This window comes from Triticum urartu, chromosome 1A (genome assembly GCF_056163025.1).
Source record: "Triticum urartu cultivar PI428250 chromosome 1A, HENAU_Tu73, whole genome shotgun sequence".
NCBI lineage: Eukaryota > Viridiplantae > Streptophyta > Magnoliopsida > Poales > Poaceae > Triticum > Triticum urartu.
Genome location: NC_141873.1, coordinates 494,920,001 through 494,940,808, shown reverse-complemented (window position 1 = coordinate 494,940,808; position 20,808 = coordinate 494,920,001). Strand labels below are relative to the sequence as shown.

Here is a 20,808-nt window from a genome sequence, read left to right as displayed (position 1 = left end):
AAGGAAATGATAAGCGGTTTTCAGCAAGGTAATCTCTGCAAGTACTGAAATAAGTGGTAACAGATAGTTTTTTGGTATGATAAATCGTAACGAGCAACAAGTAACAAAAGTAAATAAAGTGCAGCAAGGTGGCACAATCCTTTTGTAGCAAAGGACAAGCCGGAACAAACTCTTATAATAGGAAAAGCGCTCCCGAGGACACATGGGAATATCGTCAAGCTAGTTTTCATCACGTTCATATGATTCGCGTTCGATACTTTGATAATTTGATATGTGGGTGGACCGGTCCTTGGGTGCTGTTCTTACTTGAGCAAGAATCCCACTTATGATTAACCTCTATTGCAAGAATCCCCAACTATAACAAAAGTATTGAGGTAAACCTAACCATAGCATGAAACATGTGGATCCAAATCAGCCCCTTACGAAGCAATGCATAAACTAGGGTTTAAGCTTCTGTCACTCTAGCAACCCATCATCTACTTATTACTTCCCAATGCCTTCCTCTAGGCTCAAATAATGGTGAAGTGTTATGTAGTCGACGTTCACATAACACCACTAGAGGCTAGACAACATACATCTTATCAAAATATCAAACGAATACCAAATTCACATGACTACTCATAGCAAGACTTCTCCCTTTCCTCAGGAACGAACGTAATTACTCACAAAGCATATTCGTGTTCATAATCAGAGGGGTAATAATATGCATATAGGATCTGAACATATGATCTTCCACCAAATAAACCAACTAGCATCAACTACAAGGAGTAATCAACACTACTAGCAACCTACTAGCACTAGTCCCGGACTTTGAGACAAGAATTGGATACAAGAGATGAACTAGGGTTTGGAGATGAGATGGTGCTGGTGAAGATGTTGATGGAGATTGCCCTCTCCCGATGAGAGGAGCGTTGGTGATGACGATGGTGATGATTTCCCCCTCCTGGAGGGAAGTTTCCCCAGCAGAACAGCTCTGTCGGAGCTCTAGATTGGATCCGCCAAGATTCTGCCTCGTGGCTGCGGAGTCTCGTCCCGAAAAGTTCCTCCTCATTTTTTTCTCATCGAAAGACCTCATATAGGAGAAGATGCGCATCGGAGAGCCACCAGGGGGCCCACGAGGTAGGGGGCCCAGGAGATCTAAATAGGGAAGAACCCACGAGGGTCAACAAGGATGAAAGGATCAAGAAGGCCGCGAAGGATCAAGCTCCAGCAGCAAAAGACACCCTCCAACTCGATCATAACCTTCTTACCCCAACTGAGATCGAAGCTTTCAAGATGATTGAATTAGCTCGTATACAAAACAAGTATCTCACACAAGAAAATATTTTGTTGAAGGAGCATATTGGCGCACTCAAGGGCATTATTCGCAAACTGGACGACCTCTTACGCTCGATGTGCGATTATCCGTCACCTCCACCTTCTTCACCGACAAAGGAGATATAATCACTTGGGTATGGGCACTCCCCTTGGCAACTGCCAAGCTTGGGGGAGGTGCCCCAGTATCGTATCAAAATCACAACTCCTATCTTTACCGTTTTTCTTAGTTCGATCCTATTAGTAGTATCTTGATCCAGTAGAATAAAGTTTATGGCATGATCTAGTTTTGAGTTTTGCTTTATGATCTTTCTATGTAATCGAGTCTGTGAGCTATATATAATAAAGATTAGTGTTGAGTCAAGGGCTTGATTATTTTGCCATGATCTTGGGTGAATAAAAGAAAAGAGAAAAAGGATAAAAAGAAACAAAAAGTTCATATTGATCTTATTGAGAGTAATGACTTCACATAGAAAGAGTATGATGATTAAAAGTTGTTGGGAGTTGGCAGACATAGCTTTGGTCATTGTTGCAATTAATAGGAAGTAATAAGGAAAGAGAGGTTTTTCACATATAGATATATTATCATGGACATCTTTTATGATTAGGAGCACTCATTAAAATATGACATGCTAAAGAGTTGATGTCGGACAAGGAAGACAACGTAATGAGTTATGTCTTTCTTATATCTGAGATAAAGTATGTTGTCATGGTTCCTCTAACTTGTTGAGCTTGCCTTTCGCCCTCATGCTAGCCAAATTCTCAGCACCACGTAGAAATACTACTTGTGCTTCCAAATACCCTTAAACCAGTTTTGCCATGAGAGTCCACCATATCTACCTATGGATTGAGTAAGATCCTTCAAGTAAGTTGTCATCGGTGCAAAGCAATAAAAAATGCTCTAAATATGTATGATTGATTGGTGTGGGAGAAATAAGCTTTATACGATCTTGTGATGTGGAAGTAATAAAAGCGACGGACTGCATAATAAAGGTTCATATCACAAGGGGCAATATAAAGTGACGTTCTTTCGCATTGAGATTTTATGCATACAACCATAAAAGCGCATGGCAACCTCTGCTTTCCTCTGCGAAGGGCCTATCCTTTATTATTATCTTCTACCTTATGCAAAAGTCATGGTGATCTTCACCTTTTCTTTTTCATTTTATCCTTTGGCAAGCTCAGCATGTTGGAAAGAACATGATATATATATATATATATATATATATATATATCTAATTGGATGTAGGGGAGCATGAACCATTATTGTTGACATTACCCTTGAGGTAAAAGGTTGTGGGGCAAAACTATAAGCCCCTATCTTTCTCTGTGTCCGATTAAAACTCCGTAACCACAAGTATCGCGTGAGTGTTAGCAATTATGGAGGACTAAATGATAGTTGAGTATGTGGACTTGCTTTTTAGCTCTGACATAGACTCTTTCCGATGTTATGATAAATTGCAATTTCTTCAATGACTGAGATTATAGTTTGTCGGAGCCCAATAAGGTTTATGATTTATACTTTTGCATTGTGAATAGATCATCACTCGAACATAAGTAATCATATGACAAAATCTATATATGTTGCTGTTATGAGAATAATCATGATGCCTTCGTGTCCGTATTTTATTTTTATCGACGCCTCTACCTCTAAACATGAGGACATATTTATTGTTATCGGCTTTTCGCTTGAGGACAAGCGAGGTCTAAGCTTGGGGGAGTTGATACGTCCATTTTTCATCATGCTTTTATATCAAAATTTATCGCATTATGGTCTGTTATTTCACTTTATGTCACAATACTTATGTCTATTCTCTCTTATTTTACAAGGTTTACATAAGGAGGGAGAATGCCGACAGCTGGAATTCTGGCTGGAAAAGGAGCAAATATTAGAGACCTATTCTGCGCAACTCCAAAAGTCCTGAAACTCCACGGAACATCTTAAAATAAATAAAGAAAAATCCTCGTCAAAGATGAAGGCCAGGGGCCCACACCCTGCTCACGAGGGTGGGGGGCACACCCCCTACCTTGTGGGCCACCCTGATGGCTCTCCGACGCCCATCTTCTCCTATATGAAGTCTTTCGATGAGAAAAAAATAAGAGGGAATTTTTCGGGACGAGACTCCGCCGCCACGAGGCGGAACCTTGGCGGATCAAATCTAGAGCTCCGACAGAGCTGTTCTGCCGGGGATACTTCCCTCCGGGAGGGGGAAATCATCACCATCGTCATCACCAATGCTCCTCTCATCGGGAAAGGGCAATCTCCATCAACATCTTCACCAGCACCATCTCATCTCCAAACCCTAGTTCATCTCTTGTATCCAATTCTTGTCTCAAAGTCCGGGATTGGTGCTAGTAGGTTGCTAGTAGTGTTGATTACTCCTTGTAGTTGATGCTAGTTGGTTTATTTGGTGGAAGATCATATGTTCAGATCCTATATGCATATTATTACCCCTCTGATTATGAACATGAATATGCTTTGTGAGTAATTACGTTCGTTGCTAAGGATAAGGGAGAAGTTTTGCTATTAATAGTCACGTGAATTTGGTATTCGTTTGATATTTTGATAAGATGTATGTTTTCTAGCCTCTAGTGGTGTTATGTGAACGTCGACTACATAACACTTCATCATTATTTGGGCCTAGGGGAAGGCATTGGGAAGTAATAAGTAGATGATGGGTTGCTAGAGTGACAGAAGCTTAAACCCTAGTTTATGCGTTGCTTCGTAAGGGGCTGATTTGGATCCACATGTTTCATGCTATGGTTAGGTTTACCTTAATACTTTTGTTGTAGTTGCGGATGCTTGCAATAGAGGTTAATCATAAGTGGGATGCTTGTTCAAGTAAGAACAGCACCCAAGCACCGGTCCACCCACATATCAAATTATCAAAGTATCGAACGCGAATCATATGAACGTGATGAAAACTAGCTTGAAGATATTCCCATGTGTCCTCGGGAGCGCTTTTCCTATTATAAGAGTTTGTTCCGGCTTGTCCTTTGCTACAAAAGGATTGGGCCACCTTGCTGCACTTTATTTACTTTTGTTACTTGTTGCCCGTTACAATTTGTCCCGTCACAAAACTATCTGTTACCACTTATTTCAGTACTTGCAGAGAATACCTTGCTGAAAACCGCTTATCATTTCCTTCTGCTTCTCGTTGGGTTCGACACTCTTACTTATCGAAAGGACTACGATAGATCCCCTATACTTGTAGGCCATCACTCTTATACTACATATAATGGTTACAACATTAACCAATATCTACAACAGTAAACCAAGATAGTATTCTAGCTAAACCTGACGTGTTCCTGTAAATTGAGTAAGGATGGGATTCAAACATGTCAAGGATGGCGCCGATTGCAATGTGGCCTTATAGCAACTCTATCAGATAGTTAATATGACGACTTTGGTCTAAAATGTCACTCTAATAGAGTCGCCATAATTTATGGAGGGCGCTCCATATACAGCTCGCGAGCCTCCATATTTGAAGGTTGTGGCCGTTTGTTTGGATAGTGCATCATCCGGCAACCATTCGTGCCAGAGAGAAGTTTCACCTCCCTCTTTGCCTCCATCATTGGCCCATGGCAATTTTAGTTCTCCTTTTTCCCGCCGCCTGCCATGTTTTTCCGCCATCCGTCACCTGCATCTATAAAAAAGCCGCAAAATCTTCACTTCCCTTCTCACTATTCACAACCTCCACTTCCCTTCTAGCCGCCCACTACCTCCATTATCAATGTCGGCGGACTGGATATTGTTATTGGAGGAGAAGCGCTGGTAAAATTTATACCGGGCATTTTCAAAGTATTAGCGCATGTGTCCCCAAGATGATGAACATAATTTTCCAATTAGGTGGAAAGAAATTGACGACTCGACAACGATTGTGTGATGCATGGAGGAGTGAATTCGAAGTCAATGTTTAAAATTGTGAGAACCGGGGAGTCCATGTGATACATGGATTGTTAGCTTCTTAGGCCAACTCTAATGCATGACCGCAAACGGAAGTGTGTTTTGTCTGGTTTATGTCCGTTTGTGTCGGCAAAATGGATGCGAGGGTCCATTTGCGGTCGTCCGCCCGTCGCCTGTCGGTGCCCCAACCGCCTGCCGCATCAAATAGTTTTTGCATTTTAAACATAATTTTTAAGTAAAAAAGACATGAAAAATAATTTAAGATGATAACTTATATATTACTTAACTTAAGTCCACAAGTCCCAGTCAAACATTAAAATTAAACTTGAACTAAAGAAAACATAAAAATAATGAAAACCTAGATCGGCCGTCGCCGTTGTGCTGGCCTTCTTCAGTCGCCGCCATCCTCGTGGTGAGGTTGATGTACGTAGGTAGCTGCCAAAGGTGGGCTGGCGGCCCCTGCGGCGGCTGCCAAAGTTGGGCCAGCGTCGCCTGATGTGGCTGCGGCACCATTTTGGTGGCCATGGCGGGCATGGTGACCATGGCTCGACGCCCACCCACGAGGCCGGCGCAAACATGTACTCTGGCGTGTAGGGCACTGTCGATGTCCACATCCATGACTGCCCCACCATGGCAGGTCCCAGGACATGGCCGGAGCCGCCGAAGGCTCCAAACCACCTCCTCTTTCACCTCTAGCTATGGTATGGCGATGACGCCCCACGGTCAACAATACCATCTGCACGTCAAGGCCGTCGCCGACAGCGGGGTGGCCATGTCCCAATACCGCTGGCACACCTCCACCTTGATGTACGATCGCATGCCCGGCGGGGCCGCCGATGTCGAAATGGAGAAGCCGGGTGGCAACATGAAGTAGCCGGCGACGCTCCCCGACAACGCAGAGGACGACCCTGCTTTGTGTCGTGCTTCACCTTCTTGCCGGGGATCCACTTCCACATCCCCATGCCAGCGGCTGGCGGGGAGCGAGGAGCGAGGGCGGCGCTAGGGTTGGCATTGTCGGGGCGTGAGGGGGCAGTGGAAGAGTGTGGATGCGGCTGTAGTTCAGAAGTGGACTGGCCGGTCCACAGCCTCACCATTAAAAAAGACGCGTCAGGGCGGCTGGGAGGATGATGTGTGGTCCCGACCATGCGTGCGGACTAAATGGGGTCGGCAGGAAGCAGTTGCACGATCGACATGCGGGCCCGATGGCGGACAATGAAAGGACGTGTGCTTGTCCTTCCAGTGTCAGTCTAGAGGCAAATCCGGCCCAAATTTGTGCCGAAATTGGGTCGAGACAGACATATTTGCTCATGCCCTCGCGCGTTGGGCCATCCGTTTCGATCCAAACAGATTGGGGCGGACAAAATTGGGTTGTGACTGGATTGGCCATACGGTTTCTAGCATCACCATTGGAATCGAGTCGTCGCTACCGGAATCGGCACATGGAAGCTTGAATCGCCATCGAAATTGGTACCTCGTTGTAATTGTCCTCACCCTCACCGCCGTGCTCGTGGTCGTCCAAGCCCTCACCACCGTGCTGGGATTTAACCGGATATTGTTGGTTTTGCTTAATATGATGTATTGAAGATTGGAAGAGAAAAAGAACCTAAATTCTTAATGGTGCAGCTGCACTAATTGGCTTTTACGAGCGCACACGGTGCACGACAAAAACTCACACTACAAAAAAGGTAATTAGCATTACATGTCATCATTACACTACAAAAAAAGGAAAGTATACTTCCTCATCCATCGAACACCCTGCTTTGCATAAATCAATCAGGAAAGGACAAGTAAATGCATTTATTTGGGCTTAATTTTTTTTAAAGCCATAACTTTTGCATCAAGTACCGGAATTTGGATCCGTTTTCATCGTTGGGTTTCTTGCGACGAGTTCTTCAAAACTAGATCCTCATATGGATATGTTTCGACAAACTTTCTGTTTTGAGCAACTTTGGGTGCTAAAGAGGCAACTTTGGGTGCTATAAGAAAGCAACTTCTTCTTAGTTTGCCTACTATTATTGCCAATCAACGAGAAGTCATTATAACTTGCCTCCCATGACTATCCTATTCACTAAATTCATATATAAGTTGCCCCCAAATGCTTATTAGTGCAGCTCCACTATTTGGAGACGTCAAGCGTACCCTCCCGAGCCATTTGATTTGGCACGCAGGTGCTTTCCTGTCTGGTGTGGCGACCGAAGGTATGGTGAGGCCCCTTCCAAAAAAAGAAAAGAAATAACCACTGCAGTTCGTGGAAGCGTCGGCCCCACCCCCACCCCCACCCGCACTCCCATCCCATTTTTTTGTCGATTACCGTCGAAGAGATGGAGAGAGAAAGGAGAGGGGATTCGCTCGTGCCCCGCAATGATTCACCGTCGAAGGGAGGTAGCAGGCGACCTCGACGACCACACAAATCGCGGCTGGATTTCATAAAAACTATCACACAACAAAAGCAACAAAAAACACAGAAAAAGATACTTGGATCCTTTTTTATACACAATACACGAACGATAAGATAGTTGCCCACAATTAACCATACAGTTGCCTAAAACCATGTATCCCATTGCTCAATCCTCATGAATAGAAACATTACCAAGACCGCGATTTGGCCAATATCTAAAGGTTTTAGATACCTTTCAATTAAGTTTGTGTCACGATGGTGTGTCAAGAGTTTCTTCTCTTCGGGTGGGATCCAATGATATGATCATAAACACTTGGCGAATGATCGTAGATGGTGGCGGGGTGGAGCTGGTCATGGGAACATAACTAAACCCATGAGGTTTTTATGGTATTAAGTTTATCTGTGAATTACAAAGAAAACGAACATGTGTATGTTCGTTACCCCTTTTTGAGGTATGATAGTTGCCACAATAAGCTATACAGTTGCCTAGAACCATGTATCCAGTTGCCCAATCCTCATGAATAAAAACATTACCAAATACATAATTTGGCTAATATGTAAAGGTTTTAGATACCTTTTAATTAATATTTTTTTTCATAGAGATGCATCAAGAATTTCATCTCCTCGGGGTGGGATCCCTTGGTATGATCGTAAATACTTTGCGAATGATCATAGAAGGAGAGTGGTGTGGAGCTGGTCATGGGGACATTACTAAAATCACGAAGTGTTTTTAGGGGATTAAGTTTATCTTTAACCCCCTCCAGAAATGAACATGTGTATGCTCTTTATCCCTTTTTTAGGTGTCATAGTTGCCTACAATCAACAATACTATTGTCTAAAACAATGTATCCAGTTGCCCACAATCAGCCATACAGTGTTGTCTGAAATCATGTATCCAGTTGCCCACAATCAGCCATACAGTGTTGTCTGAAATCATGTATCCAGTTGCCCACAATTAGCCGTACAGTTGTCTAAAATCGTGTATCCAGCTGCCCACAATCAACCATATAGCTGTCTAAAACATTGTGCCTAGTTGCCCTATCCTTATGAACAGAAACATTACCAAGAACAAAGGTGTCTAGAAAAGTCGATCCCGACATTTGGGGTGATTGGGTGTCCTTATGATAGGCAACTTAGAGGTGAAGTTAGTCAATTGGTAGTCATGGTAACTAACTTAGAAGTATCCTCCGCTGATAGGTAGTCATGCTAAGGGAAAAAAGGACTTGCTTTCCTATAGAACTGAAGTTGCCTCTGTAGCATACAAAGTTGCTCGAATTTTTTTTTGTCAAAACCTATTCATAAGGGATCTAGTTTTGAAGAACTCGTCTCAAGAAACCCAATAGTGAAAACGGGTCTAAATTCTGATATTCGAATCAAAAGTTATAACATTTTAAATTTTTCGAAACCACACATAAATGCACGTGGTCTTTCAGCTGAGGTAACCTGAGGATGGATGATTACGTACTTTCTTTTTTTATAAGCTAGGATGACATGTCACATCAATTTTCTAATATGGTGGATGCGCTCGACCAGTCCATCGAGCGCCAATGCAGTCCATCGAGCGCCAATGCGCTGCCTAGCCACGTCCGAAAAGAATGTGTCACTAATGAATCGATCGCATCGATATGTAAACAGCCATTAGGAGGATTTCGTGTTTACTGTTTGTCTCGACACCCTCCATATATTCAGACAAAGTGCGCTTCATATACGACACCGAGGCTGTCATAAAGTGTGAGCTTCATATACGATACGGAGGTTGTTTTTTTTTCGCGAAAGATATACGATACGGAGGCTGTCATACAGTGTGCGCTTCATATACTTACGATACAGAGGCTGTTAATATGGCAACTCCAGTTTGAAACCATGTGATGGGTGCGCCTTGCGGTACGTCCACGACGACCCAATCATAGTCTCACAAGCATGGTTCCCCGTGATGAGCTGCTGCACAGCACCCACCAGGCACCAGTTAACCTGATCAAAATGTCACCTGGAATAGAGTAAACGCATCCCAAAAACTATAGATTTGTCTCCAAAAGCCAGCTGACAAACAAAATTATTTGCCCCTTTCTCAAGACACGGCCGGTGATCGCCGATGGGCCATCATGTACGCATTCTTTATGCGAGTGCAGACGTAGCAGTTGGGGCGTCACGGCGCTGACGCACGGGGCCCGACGTACGTAGTACGTCGCTTGCATCGGCCCAGCGGTGGACAGCAACCTGACGATGCATGCGATGCGATGCGAGGCGAGACGAAGCTCCTTGAAGCCGCTGATGGCCTAGTGGGTCGGTGAGAACGTGGGTGGCAGACCACGCCCTGATTAGTGGCTAATTAATTACCCCATTTGACTAATGCAGACCGGGTGAACGGGCTGCTCACTGCATGCGCTGGACTGCGAATTATCACGTGGGCGGCGAACTGGGCTCCAACACACTAGTAAGAACCCGGTGATTGATTGTAACAACCATCCAACTAATCTTGTGTTTTGGTCAAAAGAAAAAAAAAACTAATCTTGTGTTGGCCATTATCTGGAATTCTTATATTATTAGGGCCCTCTTACCTGCGTGTAGTATACAACAAGGGACCCCTCAAACACACCGTGAGAAAGCCAGATTACCTCAGCCCCTGGATGTCACACAGGCCACATCACGCCCACGACTCTTCCACCGGTCATCAAATAATCACGTGAGGCGAAAACCACAACCACTATTTTTTTCTCTCTGGGTAGATCACACATGCAATTGGAAACAATTCAAGAATTAGTCATGAAAACGAAAATTACCATGCATTGATGTTCAATACCACAGATTCACAGTCACCCCTATCGCTAGTGCCTGTATTGTTATTTTTTTGTGTGCATCAATGAAGTATTATTTTGGTTCGACTGTGACTATCCCAGTTGAATTTGTTTTATCCAATGTCACAATTATGTGTACAAAATGTAAAGTGTTAGGACAAACCAAGGGCCAATTAAACTAGCCAGGGAGATAAAGTAATTGTCCTGACCTTGCCAAAAATCCAACGGTTAATTAATGTTCTATGTTTTATAAACGTGACGTCCAGATGTTGATGAGCCAATTGATATGTCTCTACAGCCACCCTCTGTATCTAGTACTAGATCCACCAAATGGACATATATTTTAGAAAATGCATCCTTACGCCCATCCTAAAGATTTCCAATGGTATTAGTTGAAAGCCTCGTTTTATTTCTACGGAGAAGGCTCGGAGGACTCGCGCTCCCGCTCTCCATCGCTGGCGCCCCCTCTCCCAGCCACGGGAGGCCGCGGCCGCCAGGCCCCGCTCGCCCCCCGTCCCGAGGATCCGCTTCCCTCCGTCGTCCTCTCGGACCCGGCGCCCGAGCCTTCCGACGGAAGCGACGCTTTCAGCGTCGGCCTGGTGGTGTTCCCGGTGTCCTTTCCTCGCTCCCCCGCCGACCCCCTCCCCCCCCCCTGCTGCTGAGCCTGGGCTGGAGGACTCTCTTGCCCCTCCCCCGGGCTCCCATGGGCCCGCCGAGGCCCTCTCCTCCCCGGCCCTCCCTGCCGGCGCGGTGGCCGCCTCGCCGGTCCTCTCCCCGGGCCTGAGCCTGCCCCTGCCGCCTTCTTCGGTGGACCCCCCCACCGCAGGCAGCGGTCTCTCTGCCCTCGCCGCTGCCTGTGGCGGACCCGCCCCTCCTCCTCGCCGCCCCGTCGTCGACTGCTTCATCGCCCCCGTCCGGTCTCCTCGGCTGCACCGGGTTGGTGGCTCACCTCGCGCCGGTGCTCGTCCCCGTCGCGGAGGTTGAGACCCGGGTTCCTACCCCGGTGGCCTCCCAGCCTCCCCCGCCGCGCGCCGCTGCCTGTTCCCGCCGAGGCCGGTCTTCCTCCTCGCCGGTGATAGCCTCGCGCCGTAGCTCTCGGTTCGACGCTGCCCGGCTGGTTGGTACTCCGGCGCTGCCCATCCACGCTCGGGCGGAGCTTCGGGCCGCGGCCCGGAACCTGGAGCCAGGTACCCCCATCGTCCCCTCCTATGCAGCTACTTGTCCTTTTTCTGCGCTCGAGTCAGTCCCGCTTGGTCACCTTGAGAAGGTCGCGTCCGATTCTGCAATCATTTTCAGGGGGGGAGGTCGCTCCCCTCTTAGTCCAGATCGCGGCCATCCAGGCCCGTGAGCTGCTTGATGGAAAACTGGCAGAAGCGCGTGCGTCCCTGCTCTCTCCCCTGCTCCTTTAGCACCCGCGGTGGTGGCCACCCCGGCCCTACGTCGCAGAGCAGCCCCCCCCCCCCCCCGCTGGATGCTGCGGAACCTCGTGGCAGCACGCGCTCCCGCAATGCCTCCCTGCGCGTTCAAAGCGCTTCTCGAGTCTTGGGGTCAAGCAGCCCCCTGATGGCACCTTAATGCGTGCACGCTTCTGGAACATCCGCGGCTTCGGCCATGATGGTCGGCGCCGACAACTGATCAAGTACGTGCGAGACGAACACATTGACATAGTCGCCATTCAGGAAACCATGCGCACTGATTTCTCGCTGCTCGAGCTGGATCGCCTCAGTCCTCACCTCTTTGCGTGGCATTGGCTCCCTTCTAGTGGGAGTACCGGCCACTCTGGTGGCATCCTTCTTGGTGTGAAGGATGCCACCTTTGAGGTGGGCAGTATGGGTCGGGGCACTTTCTTTGTGAGCATGGAGCTTTTCGAACGGTCCCTCAACTTCAAGTGGGAGGTCATCATCGTATACGGCCCGGCCGACCATAGTAGGTCGGCCGCCTTCCTTGAAGAGCTTCACAGGAAGGTCTCGGCTGCCTCCCTCCCTGTGGTTGTTGGGGGCGACTTTAACCTCCTCCGTTTCGCGGAGGAGAAGAGCAATGAGCATGTCAACTTTGCACGGATGCAAATGTTCAATGGCTGCATTGCAGACCTTGGCCTCCGCGAGATAGATCGGGTTGGTGCCAGATTCACCCGGACCAACCGGCAGGCGTCCCCGACCCAGTCCGTTCTGGACCGGGTCTTAGTTTCCCCCGAGTGGGATCTCCGCTGCCCTCTGGCCTCCCTTCGGGGGATCACCCGGATTGGCTCCGATCACGTGCCCCTCCTCCTGTCCTCCGCTGACGAATGGCCGCCGATCCCCCCGCTTCCGTTTTGAGACATTTTGGCTGTCCCAAACTGGTTTCGTTGCGGCGGTGGCTGCACGTTGGGTGGAGGCACGTGCCAACCCCCACCCCCGTCCTCCCTTGGCCATTGATGTATGGCAGTTCTGTGCCAAGCGGGGACGACAGTTTATGAAGGGGTGGGGTGCCAACCTTGGGTGTGATCTCCATGAACGCAAGAAAGCCCTGTTGACTACCATCCAGGCCCTTAACCTGCGTACGGATGTTGTTGGCCTCTCCCCCGGGGAGTGGCTTTCCCGCTACGACTTAGAAGACCAACTCTCCGTCATCTACACCGACGAGGAGGCCTACTGGCGCTTGCGAGGCTCCCAGAAATGGGTCCTGTAGGGGGACGCAAACACTGCTTACTTTCAGGCCATTGCGAACGGCCGCCGTAGGTGCAACACCATCCCACTCCTTTGGGACGGTGGGATCCTCCTTCAGTCCCCTAGAGACATTAGAGCCCACGTCGACGGGTTCTACCGGGCCTTGTTCTCCCCCGCTCCTCGGAGCGGCCTCTCCCTTGCCCTTGATTGATGGACTGGCAACCAGCTTGTATCCGCCATGGAGAACGTGGCCCTCAGGACCCCGTTCTCGGAGGGCGAGGTTTGGGCCGCCATTAGTAGCATGAACCCTTCATCAGCTCCTGGTCCGGATGGCCTTCCGGTTAAGTTGTTCCAGTCCTTCTAGAATGTGATTAAACCTGAGATCATGGCCATCTTCGATGAGTTCTACGTTGGATCCATCGACCTTGGACGCCTTAACTAGGGGATCATCTCGCTCATCCCCAAAGTCTCTGGGGCCTCCGACATCCACCAGTTCCGCCCAATCACGGTTATCAACGTGATTTTCCGGATCTTGGCCAAAGGGTACAGCAATAGAGTGACCCGGCTGGCCGATCACATTACCAACCCCAACCAGACCGCCTTCATCCAAGGGCGGTATATTTTGGATGGGGTGCTGGTCCTCCATGAAGTCCTTCATGAGGTCCGGTCTAAGCACCTCAGGGCGGTCTTCCTTAAGATTGATTTCCATAAGGCTTATGACACTGTTAGTTGGCCCTTCCTTCGGGAAGTTCTGCTCCGGAAGGGCTTCGACGAGCGTTGGATCACCCTCGTAATGCAGATGGTGTCCTGCGGCCGCACTACCGTGAACATCAATGGGGAGATCGGCCCTTACTTCCCCACCCTATGTGGGGTCCGTCAAGGCGATCCCTTCTCCCCATTCCTGTTCAACATGGTGGTGGACGCGCTTGCCGCTATCCTGGACAAGGCTAAGGCCACAGGACATATTCGTGGGATCACGCCCCGCCTAGCCGGCGGCTCCGGGATCCCCCTTCTCCAGTACGCCGACGACACCATCATCATGGTCGAAGGCTCGGAGATGGACATCTCAAATTTTAAGTTCCTCCTCCTCTGCTTCCAACAAATGTCTGGCCTCAAGATCAATTTCGATAGGAGTGATGTGATGGTGATGGGCTACTCTCCTGAGGAATGTCAGAGCATCGCCAACCGCCTCAACTGCCGCTTGGGCTCCCTCCCCACGACCTTGTTCTGGTTCGACCGTTGGGCGGTTCCCCGACCTCTTCTCCATCGCTGTGGACCCAACCATCTCCGTCGAGAGGGCCCTTACTGACTTAGGGCACCTCGCCTTCCGGAGACCGTTCGGTCCTCCGGAATCCGCCGCTTGGCGCGAGTTGCTTGATTGCATCGCCCTACATGAACCGGCCGTCGACTGGCCCGGACCGGGTTAGGTGGCGTCTTGAACCTTCCGGCCAATTCTCCACCAAGTCCCTCTACCAGGCCATTGCTCCCTCCATCGCCTGCCCCCCTCCCGGCGGTTTGGTCCATCCATCTGCCTCTGAAGATCCGGATCTTCATGTGGCAATGGATTCGCGGACGGATCCCGTCTGGGTTGGAGGTCCGCAAGCGCAACGGCCCTGGGACGGGCATCTGCCCGCTTTGCGATGTTCCCGAAGACTCGGATCACATCTTCTTCACGTGCATGTCTGCTCAGTTTCTATGGAGCTGCTTTAGGGAGGTGGTCGGTGGCAATTGGTGTCACACCAACTTCCCCGACCTATTCGCCGAACTCCAGATATCCCCCTACCTTCTCGCCACATTAGGTGGCTTGAGATTGGGGTGCTAGCGTGGACCCTCTGGACGGTCCGCAATAAACTTGTGATACAGCGCATTCCTCTTCGGCGGGCCACTGACGCTCTATTCAAACTGTCTGGTTACTTGCAGCTCTGGCGGCCGCTTAGCCGCCCTTCTGACCAGGACGCCATCACCGCCTTCATCACCGACCTCCGCTCAATGGCCGTTCGTCTGTCGCCACCTACTTCCCCGCCGCCACCGGAGCCTGATTAGGGCCGCCATTAGTCGCCGTGCCGGTGCCCCTTGTGTTTCCTTTTATTTTTAGGGCTTGTTGAGCCGTGCCCTCAGCAGAACCTATGTACTTTGTGTCGTGGGACTTGGGTGTGTGTGTGTCCTGAAATTTGCTTGTATGTGTGCTCCTGGCGGTTTGCTTTATTTATAAAGCAGGGCGAAAGCCTTTTTCGGTAATTTGAAGACCTCTTTGATTGTGGGATTTCATTGATGCGAGAATAGAAAAACACTTGATTTGAATGTCATATACTCATCAATCCTATAGGATTAGCAACAAAGAGTGTTTGTCATGCCACAAGAATACTAAAGTACTTGACCTAGAAATTTGGGTGGATGGAAACATATTCTCGAGAATATAGTGCAAAGAAATCCTAAGGTAAACTCCTAAATATTTCAATTCCGCAATCAAAACGACCCCATACGTAAAGTTTCTAAGGATTTAAATCCTCCCCAAATTATGTGAAATCCCTTTGAAACAAATAATTCACCTGTTTGTGGCCCACAAACCACTTTGACCCCTTATGTTAAAAGGAACGAAGAATATACAATGTTTGTTTACACATTGTTCAAATTATTTTGTACATACTACATACAAATTTGGCTTGTTTAGCTGCACATCATTTTGATGGGTGCAGAACATGACATATAACGCCGGGAGTGTAATTTCCTAGATTGCCCCAGATGCAAATAACAACAATCAATCCATGTTGGTGGGTCGTAATGTTGGTGTAAGGAGGCCCATGTTGATGTTGTAATGACCAATGTGTAAGGGGGTATTTGGTGAGTTTTGTTCGACATAGGCTCTGGATGGTGCAGAGCGCGGCTTACCAGGGTAACAGGTCCCTTGCTAGCAGGTTAGTCTTTTATGGACCATGACTTCTTATAAGGTTGTTTTACTAACAGTATTGGCATCGTATATTTTTTTTACGTCCTACTCACTTTGTTGACAAATATAAATGTTTTGGATATTTTAATACGGACTAAAATGAGTGAACAAACATACTAAAACATGTATACATACATCCTAATTCAGAAAAGATAGAACATATTATATTTGTAAACGGAGGGAGTATAATTTAGAAACATTACAACTGTGCAGTATTCCAGGCCTTCGAAACCACTTGAGTTTTTGTCCTTTGGATGTCCTCCCAATCCCATCTCTGCTTCCTCGGATGACCATCGAGTGGTATACATTATGGGTCGCTACTCCGGCGACAAATAAGCTATATGATCATACATAACAAATCCTCGGTAGGCATTGTACACCAAAGGGGTCATAAACCACACATAAACTTCATTGATCTTGTTTTGTTAAATTCTAGTCTTCTCCTTTGGTCATTGTCTTCCATGAGTCATATTCACAACACAATTAGCCCCAAATTCAAATAACCCACACATACGGTCAGTCACAAATCGCACACATGCATGCGCTTAAACACTTGTAAGGCTGGATAGATAAAACAATTCTCTTTTGCACCTAAACACGCTAGTATAGATACTCCTCAGTCGACAGGCATTTGCATTATCAGCGTTGAATAATTAAACCCATACGGACACATAGCCATAACACCTCCCCAGCCAGCTGGTCTCGAAGGCCATTATCCAAAGCATCCAGCAGGTCCAACCCCAGCCAGGGTTCACATCGTCTCCACCTCCTCAATATTCCCCCATGGCGATGCGGCCCAAGTCCGAGATGTCGCCGCCGCCGGCGCCCCCGTCGCCCTCCGACCAGAGAGACGCTGTCATAGAGGAGCTCCGGAAGGGCTCTCAGCTTGCGGAGTTCCTCCGGCAGCAGGTGGAGCTCATCCCGGAGGACAGCCGCCGTGACGCCGCGCTGGCCAACGTGAGCGACATCACCACGGCCCTGGCGTCGTCACTCTCTGTGCTCCAGTCCGAGAGAGAGCAGTACTACTGCTCCTCCTCCTCCGACGCCGGCCATGCTTCCGGCGCCTCCGGCGGTGGCGGGGTGCGAAACGGCGCAGTCGCACGCAGGAACAGGAAGGCGAAGCATCGGCGAGGTACCTATGGCGAGGAGCTCCCAATGTGAGTACCTACTTAAAGACTCCGTGCGATGTTTGCTACAGCAAATAGTACTGTTGGATAGTACTGTGGCATGCGTATCTGTGGGGATCTGTGCTTGAGAAGGATTGGTATTATCAGATCTATGCTGTATTTTTGGTTTTGCAGTGAGGATGAACTAGTTATTCATATCCCTAAAAAAGAACTAATCACTGTCATCCCATGGCACATTTAACAGCTATCTAATCTAGTTCCTTTAGATTCTTGATAACGAAGTTGTTGCTTTGTTCCTAGATCTTGTTTATCCCAGTTGGTGGGGCATCATGCAGTAGTATATTGTTGTTTCTCTGCGTACCATTGATCTATATTTTATGCTTAGCTAGGAAAGTATATATATGTGCAGTAAAGCTCATTTCTTTTTATTTCTCCCATCTTGTTATATAGCAAGGAGATACTAACCGAGGCACCAGAAAATGATCGATTCCACTGGAGGAAATATGGGGAGAAGAAGATCCTCCATGCTGATTTTCCAAGGTATAATGCTTAATTTGATGGACTTTTATCCACTTTCTTATTCATTTCTATAAATGTGGCATTAGCTTATGGATATGTACCTTGCATTTCCTCCTGTGGATTAATAACGAAAGCTAGTAATCAGTTTCCGTAAGTAGTAACGAGTACACCTCAATTCAATTCCTTTGTACCTTGGCATATATCTGTGTATCCTTAGATGCAGACGCCGGGAGAGTTCTCTCTTTCATTTTGTGGTTTGTTTATTTTACCTAATTTAACCCACATGGCGGACTCAACTGTAAAGCACTAGCTGGAGCTGTGTTGTGTTGTTGAAATGAAAACATCAAAGTACCTGAACTTTAAATTAAGCATTTGTGGCCTGGTATGGATCATGACCTCACATCAATTAGTTTCCCCAAAATATATAGTTGAATTATGCCCCATTTGGGGGCCATTGAATATTAGCCACCTTCCGAAAGCTGGCTTAATTTTCTAATAAGCTTTTTGTTAGTATAACAGTTAGGACCTCCACATCCTACCTTTAATTAGACAGACGTATGAGTATATGCGCTAGCACAAAAAAATGTAGTACATAAAATGAGAAGTTATAGTAGATATATTCCTCTCTTTTTTTCAATGTGTGGAGGTTCGAAAACATTTTCCATAGATGCATATGTTGTGCATCATCGATGACTCAACATGCTTTTCATGTCAAGTTATTGCAGAGGGCGGGTTTTTCTACCGGTGACTCGCCATCATTTACCCGCAGTTTCAATTAGCGGGCTATGCCAAATAATGGCACCCTACTCAAACAGCTATAGCGCCGCTATTGCGGGTTATAGCCTCACTATATCGCAACCTTATCAGAAAATTGTACATGAATACTCCTTCCGTTCCAAAATAGATGACTCAACTTTGTACTAATTTTAGTATAAAGTTTGGTCATCTATTTTGGAACGGAGGGAGTACCATTTAGTGGCATCCTGCTCAAACCACTATAGAGTGGCTATATACAACTTTGAATTAATTTACCGCATTTCATCTATCGCCAGAAGTAATTTACGTGAATTCACAGTGTGTTTTCCATGTAGTCCTAACTCCTGACTCCTAACTCATGTTTGTTCCAACAAAAAATAACTGAGAACATAAAAATTCTACGTGTTCACCCGCTTGGTAAATCAACCTTTTGCAGGTTATACTACCGATGCGGATACAGCGACGAGCACAAGTGCCCGGCGAAGAAGTACGTGCAGCAGCAGAACAGCAGCGACCCGCCCATGTTCTTGGTCACCCTCATCAACGACCACACATGCGATACTTTGTTCCCAGATGAAGACCAAGACCAACCACCCAGCAGCTCAAGCAGCGCTAATAACTCGCAGGTGCTCGACTTCTCCAAAGCGTCGCTCTCTTCGACTGTTGGTATCTCGAGGTTGAAGAAGGAGGAAGACGCGGACATGTCCGTGACCGTGCCCAGCTACAACTACACGTATGATGAGCTGTCTTCTTCCTCGTTGCCGTTCTTGTCGCCCAAGCAGTGGGAGATGGAAATGGAGGTCAAGTCACTTTTTCGTCGTCACTCTGGGGATGGTAACTAGCTAGTTAGCCCGTGAAACTCAGTGTTTTAGCTAGATCAACTTGTTGCATGCAAACATCTACCTGAACCTTAATAATTGCATGCATGTTGTGAGAGATAATTGTAATGATAGTAGTACAACATCACAAGTTACTAGAAAGTTTTTTGAGATGAACTACTATAACAGACTTGAGCTTATTTCTTCGGAAAAAAAAACTTGAGCTTATTTCCTCGCAGAAAAAAGAAAAAGACTTGAGCTTATTTATGCCTATGCAGTGCAACAGGCCTGCTGTCTCTGAAGCTTGCGCTTAATTGCTCCATATTGTCATGTAAGACCACCGCAAAAAAAAAAAATTCTCATGTAAAACACATTTAGCTTCTAAGCTCGCGTTCGTCCATTCTCCAAGTATTTATGTTCTGTAACTAAATTACAGTAGGTAAATCACCTGCTGTTTTCCGTAAAACAAAAGTATTAGCTAGCTCCTAGCTGGCCCAGCCCATTTGTTCCAAAGGAACACGAATGCATGGAAAGCGTTCTATCAGAGATGCACAGTGTTAGTCTGAATCATTTTCTCTAGGGTTTTGAGTGTAGGAGGCAACTGCATTTCCCCTCGACCCATCGACACCGCCGCAGGTTCCCCTGCCTTCTGACGACCACTATGGCAGTGTGATGGTGGGGGAACCATGGAATGTGTGTTCGGATCATATTCTATTGGGTTTTGAGTTTTTCGTTGTCAATCAAGTTGGGTTAGCAACGACGATGAGAATAATGATCCTTGGTTTTTGCCATATCGATTCATGGTAGGGGTGTCGACGTGTATGATGTCAATCGTTGAGCATTCGGGTATGGCATGATTAGCGTTTTTCCATGACGGCGGCGTCCTACGGAGGGGGCTGGGTGACGTTGCGGCATAGTTTTGTTCTCCATCAGATACGGCTCTGTCAGGGAATTATGAAGTTTGTGTTCCCATGGCTGGACATGGAATTATTGTTTGTCCCTCCTCATTGCTAGCTTTTTTGGGATGACAGTCTTCTCGAATCATGGTCACCAACGTCTGCTAGTTTGTACCAAATGACTTCCCGGTCACTGTTTCTACAGGCTCATGTGTTTCAACAAGGTTGCTTTGATAAGACGGAGACTTGGATGCGGCAACGAGATATGCTCACAGCGTGTCGTCGGTGAATGCATCAGGAAGACTGTGGTGACTTCTTCAAGGATTTACCTGTAGTTCCGTATTCTTGTCAGAAAGTTCTTGGAAATGTTTAATTTTATTTAATATATGAGCTTGGGCGTTTTCCTAAAGAAAATAAACGCATAGCGTTGGCAAAGAAAGGCTACATTTGAAAAGGTAACCGAAACAGTTCGTTAGCAACGCTAAGCTTGCAGCTTGGATCAGCTCACAGGAAACAGCATCTTGCAAGTAGCAATACAAATAAACTAGAGCCAGCCAGTCAGCCAGGGGTACTAGTGGGAGAATATCTGGTGCACCCGGTGCACCAAACTTCCATATTATATTTAAAATGTTCAAAAAATTCTGAAAAAAACAATGTAGCATATTCACACAACATTAATGTATGTT

General features: G+C 47.1%; 2 protein-coding genes across 2 annotated transcripts; both read left to right on the top strand.

The window, feature by feature from the left end:
- Positions 1-11,988: 11,988 nt before the first annotated feature.
- Positions 11,989-12,729, top strand: LOC147991921 (uncharacterized). The gene has a single exon (XM_087538869.1). The coding sequence runs from the start codon at positions 11,989-11,991 to the stop codon at positions 12,727-12,729; it is 741 nt and encodes a 246-aa protein (XP_087394995.1).
- Positions 12,730-16,666: 3,937 nt separating this feature from the next.
- On the top strand, positions 16,667-19,403 carry LOC125536361 (transcription factor WRKY45-1-like). The gene is made up of 3 exons (XM_048699562.2): positions 16,667-17,163; positions 17,584-17,673; positions 18,845-19,403. Exons 1-3 carry the CDS (start codon positions 16,790-16,792, stop codon positions 19,248-19,250), a joined length of 870 nt encoding a protein of 289 aa, XP_048555519.1. The 5' UTR covers positions 16,667-16,789; the 3' UTR covers positions 19,251-19,403.
- The last annotated feature ends 1,405 nt before the right edge of the window (positions 19,404-20,808 follow it).

What these genes read in the sequence shown, in the direction of transcription:
- LOC147991921 (XM_087538869.1), top strand. Translation starts at nt 11,989, where the DNA reads ATGCGTGCACGCTTCTGGAACATCCGCGGCTTCGGCCATGATGGTCGG.
- LOC125536361 (XM_048699562.2), top strand. Translation starts at nt 16,790, where the DNA reads ATGGCGATGCGGCCCAAGTCCGAGATGTCGCCGCCGCCGGCGCCCCCG. An exon ending in TATGGCGAGGAGCTCCCAAT is followed by an intron (nt 17,164 to 17,583) that starts GTGAGTACCTAC and finishes CTTGTTATATAG; the next exon opens with CAAGGAGATACTAACCGAGG. An exon ending in CTCCATGCTGATTTTCCAAG is followed by an intron (nt 17,674 to 18,844) that starts GTATAATGCTTA and finishes AACCTTTTGCAG; the next exon opens with GTTATACTACCGATGCGGAT.